At 65.4% G+C, this 1,319-nt stretch overlaps 1 protein-coding gene across 1 annotated transcript in view; it reads left to right on the top strand.

Moving 5' to 3' along the window:
• The first annotated feature begins 1 nt into the window (after window position 1).
• ACADVL (acyl-CoA dehydrogenase very long chain) overlaps window positions 2-1,319 on the top strand; it is an 11,628-nt gene continuing 10,310 nt past the window's right edge. The window contains 2 exon segments of the mRNA XM_075071336.1: window positions 2-15; window positions 120-198. Coding sequence (XP_074927437.1) covers window positions 2-15; window positions 120-198 — 93 coding nt within the window.

Below are 1,319 nucleotides of genomic sequence, written 5' to 3'. Positions count from 1 at the left end.
TATGACTCCAAAAGGGTGGGAAGAATGGGGAGGGGAGCAGCGGGGGAAGGAGCTGCCCCTCCCTCACTTCCCCTCCCCCCATAGGGCCCCACTGCTGACCTGTTCCCGTCTCTCCCCAGCTCTGGGGGGCCCCTGGCTGGGACATACCCTACCCCGCTGCCCCATGCTGCCTGTCTGTATAGCAGCCATGCTGCTGAGGTAAGGACGTGGGGGGGGGGGGGTCTCAGCAGGGGGTGCGCTCCCCACAGTCCCCATGAATTCCTCACGTCCTGTCCCAAAATGAGGCAGTTAAGCAGCTGCCCCACCCCAGAGGTGGGCGCATCTCAGCGCTGGATGAGGGGTCCCTGGGTAACCAGCCGCCCCAGAAGTGGGCGCATCTCAGCACCGGGCGAGGGGTCCCTGGGTAAATGGCTGCCACATCCCAGAGGTGGCTGAATCTCAGCGCTGGGTGAGGGGTCCCTGGGTAACCGGCCGCCCCGCCCCAGAGGTGGCTGCATTTCAGCGCCGGGCGAGGGGTCCCTGGGTAACTGGCCGCCCCACCCCAGAAGTGGCTGCATCTCAGCACCGGGTTCAGGGTCCCCGGGTAACCAGCTGCCCTGCCCCAGAGATGGCCGCATTTCAGCTCCGGGCAAAGGTTCCTGAATAACCAGTCAACCCACCGCAGAGTTGGCCGCATTTCTGTTTAATCCTTGTGTTACCTGGAATCTCTGCGAATTTATCTGGGTGAAAGGTTTTGTTATTCTGGGATAAGTCACGGGACACAAGTATTTAGAGGAAAGGTGACAGCCGAGCTTTTGGGGGGGGGCAGGAAGGAGACCAAAGGAGGCTTTAACATCTGGCCTGGTCCCCTGAGAACAATACCAGCCCCTTCCCCCCCCTCAGCTCTGCCAGTGACCCTCACTCCCGACCCGCAGCCCCCTGCCCCCCCCCAGCTCTGCCGGTGCCCCTCACTCCCGACCCACAGCCCCCTGCACCCCCCCATTCTGCCAGTGCCCCTCACTCCTGACCTGCAGCCCCACACCCTGCCGGTGCCCCTCACTTGCGACCTGAAGCCCTTGCCAACCCAACCCTGCCAATGCCCCTCACTCCTGACCCGCAGCCCCTTGCCCCCTCCATCCTGCTGGTGCTCCTCACTCCAGACCCACAGGCCCTGCGCCCCCCGCACTTCCCCCCCACCCTGCCGGTGCCCCTCACTCCCAACCCACAGCCCCCTGCCAGCCCAGCCCTGCCTCCGCAATCCTGCCAGTGCCCCTCACCCCAGACCTGCAGCCCCTGCCAGCCCAGCCCTGCACCCCCAGCCCTGCCGGTGCCGCTCACTC

The sequence above is a fragment of the Chelonoidis abingdonii genome, chromosome 11 (genome assembly GCF_003597395.2).
Source record: "Chelonoidis abingdonii isolate Lonesome George chromosome 11, CheloAbing_2.0, whole genome shotgun sequence".
NCBI lineage: Eukaryota > Metazoa > Chordata > Testudines > Testudinidae > Chelonoidis > Chelonoidis abingdonii.
The sequence above is the reverse complement of the archived record's forward strand: the minus strand, read 5'-3'. Positions and strand labels throughout refer to the sequence as shown.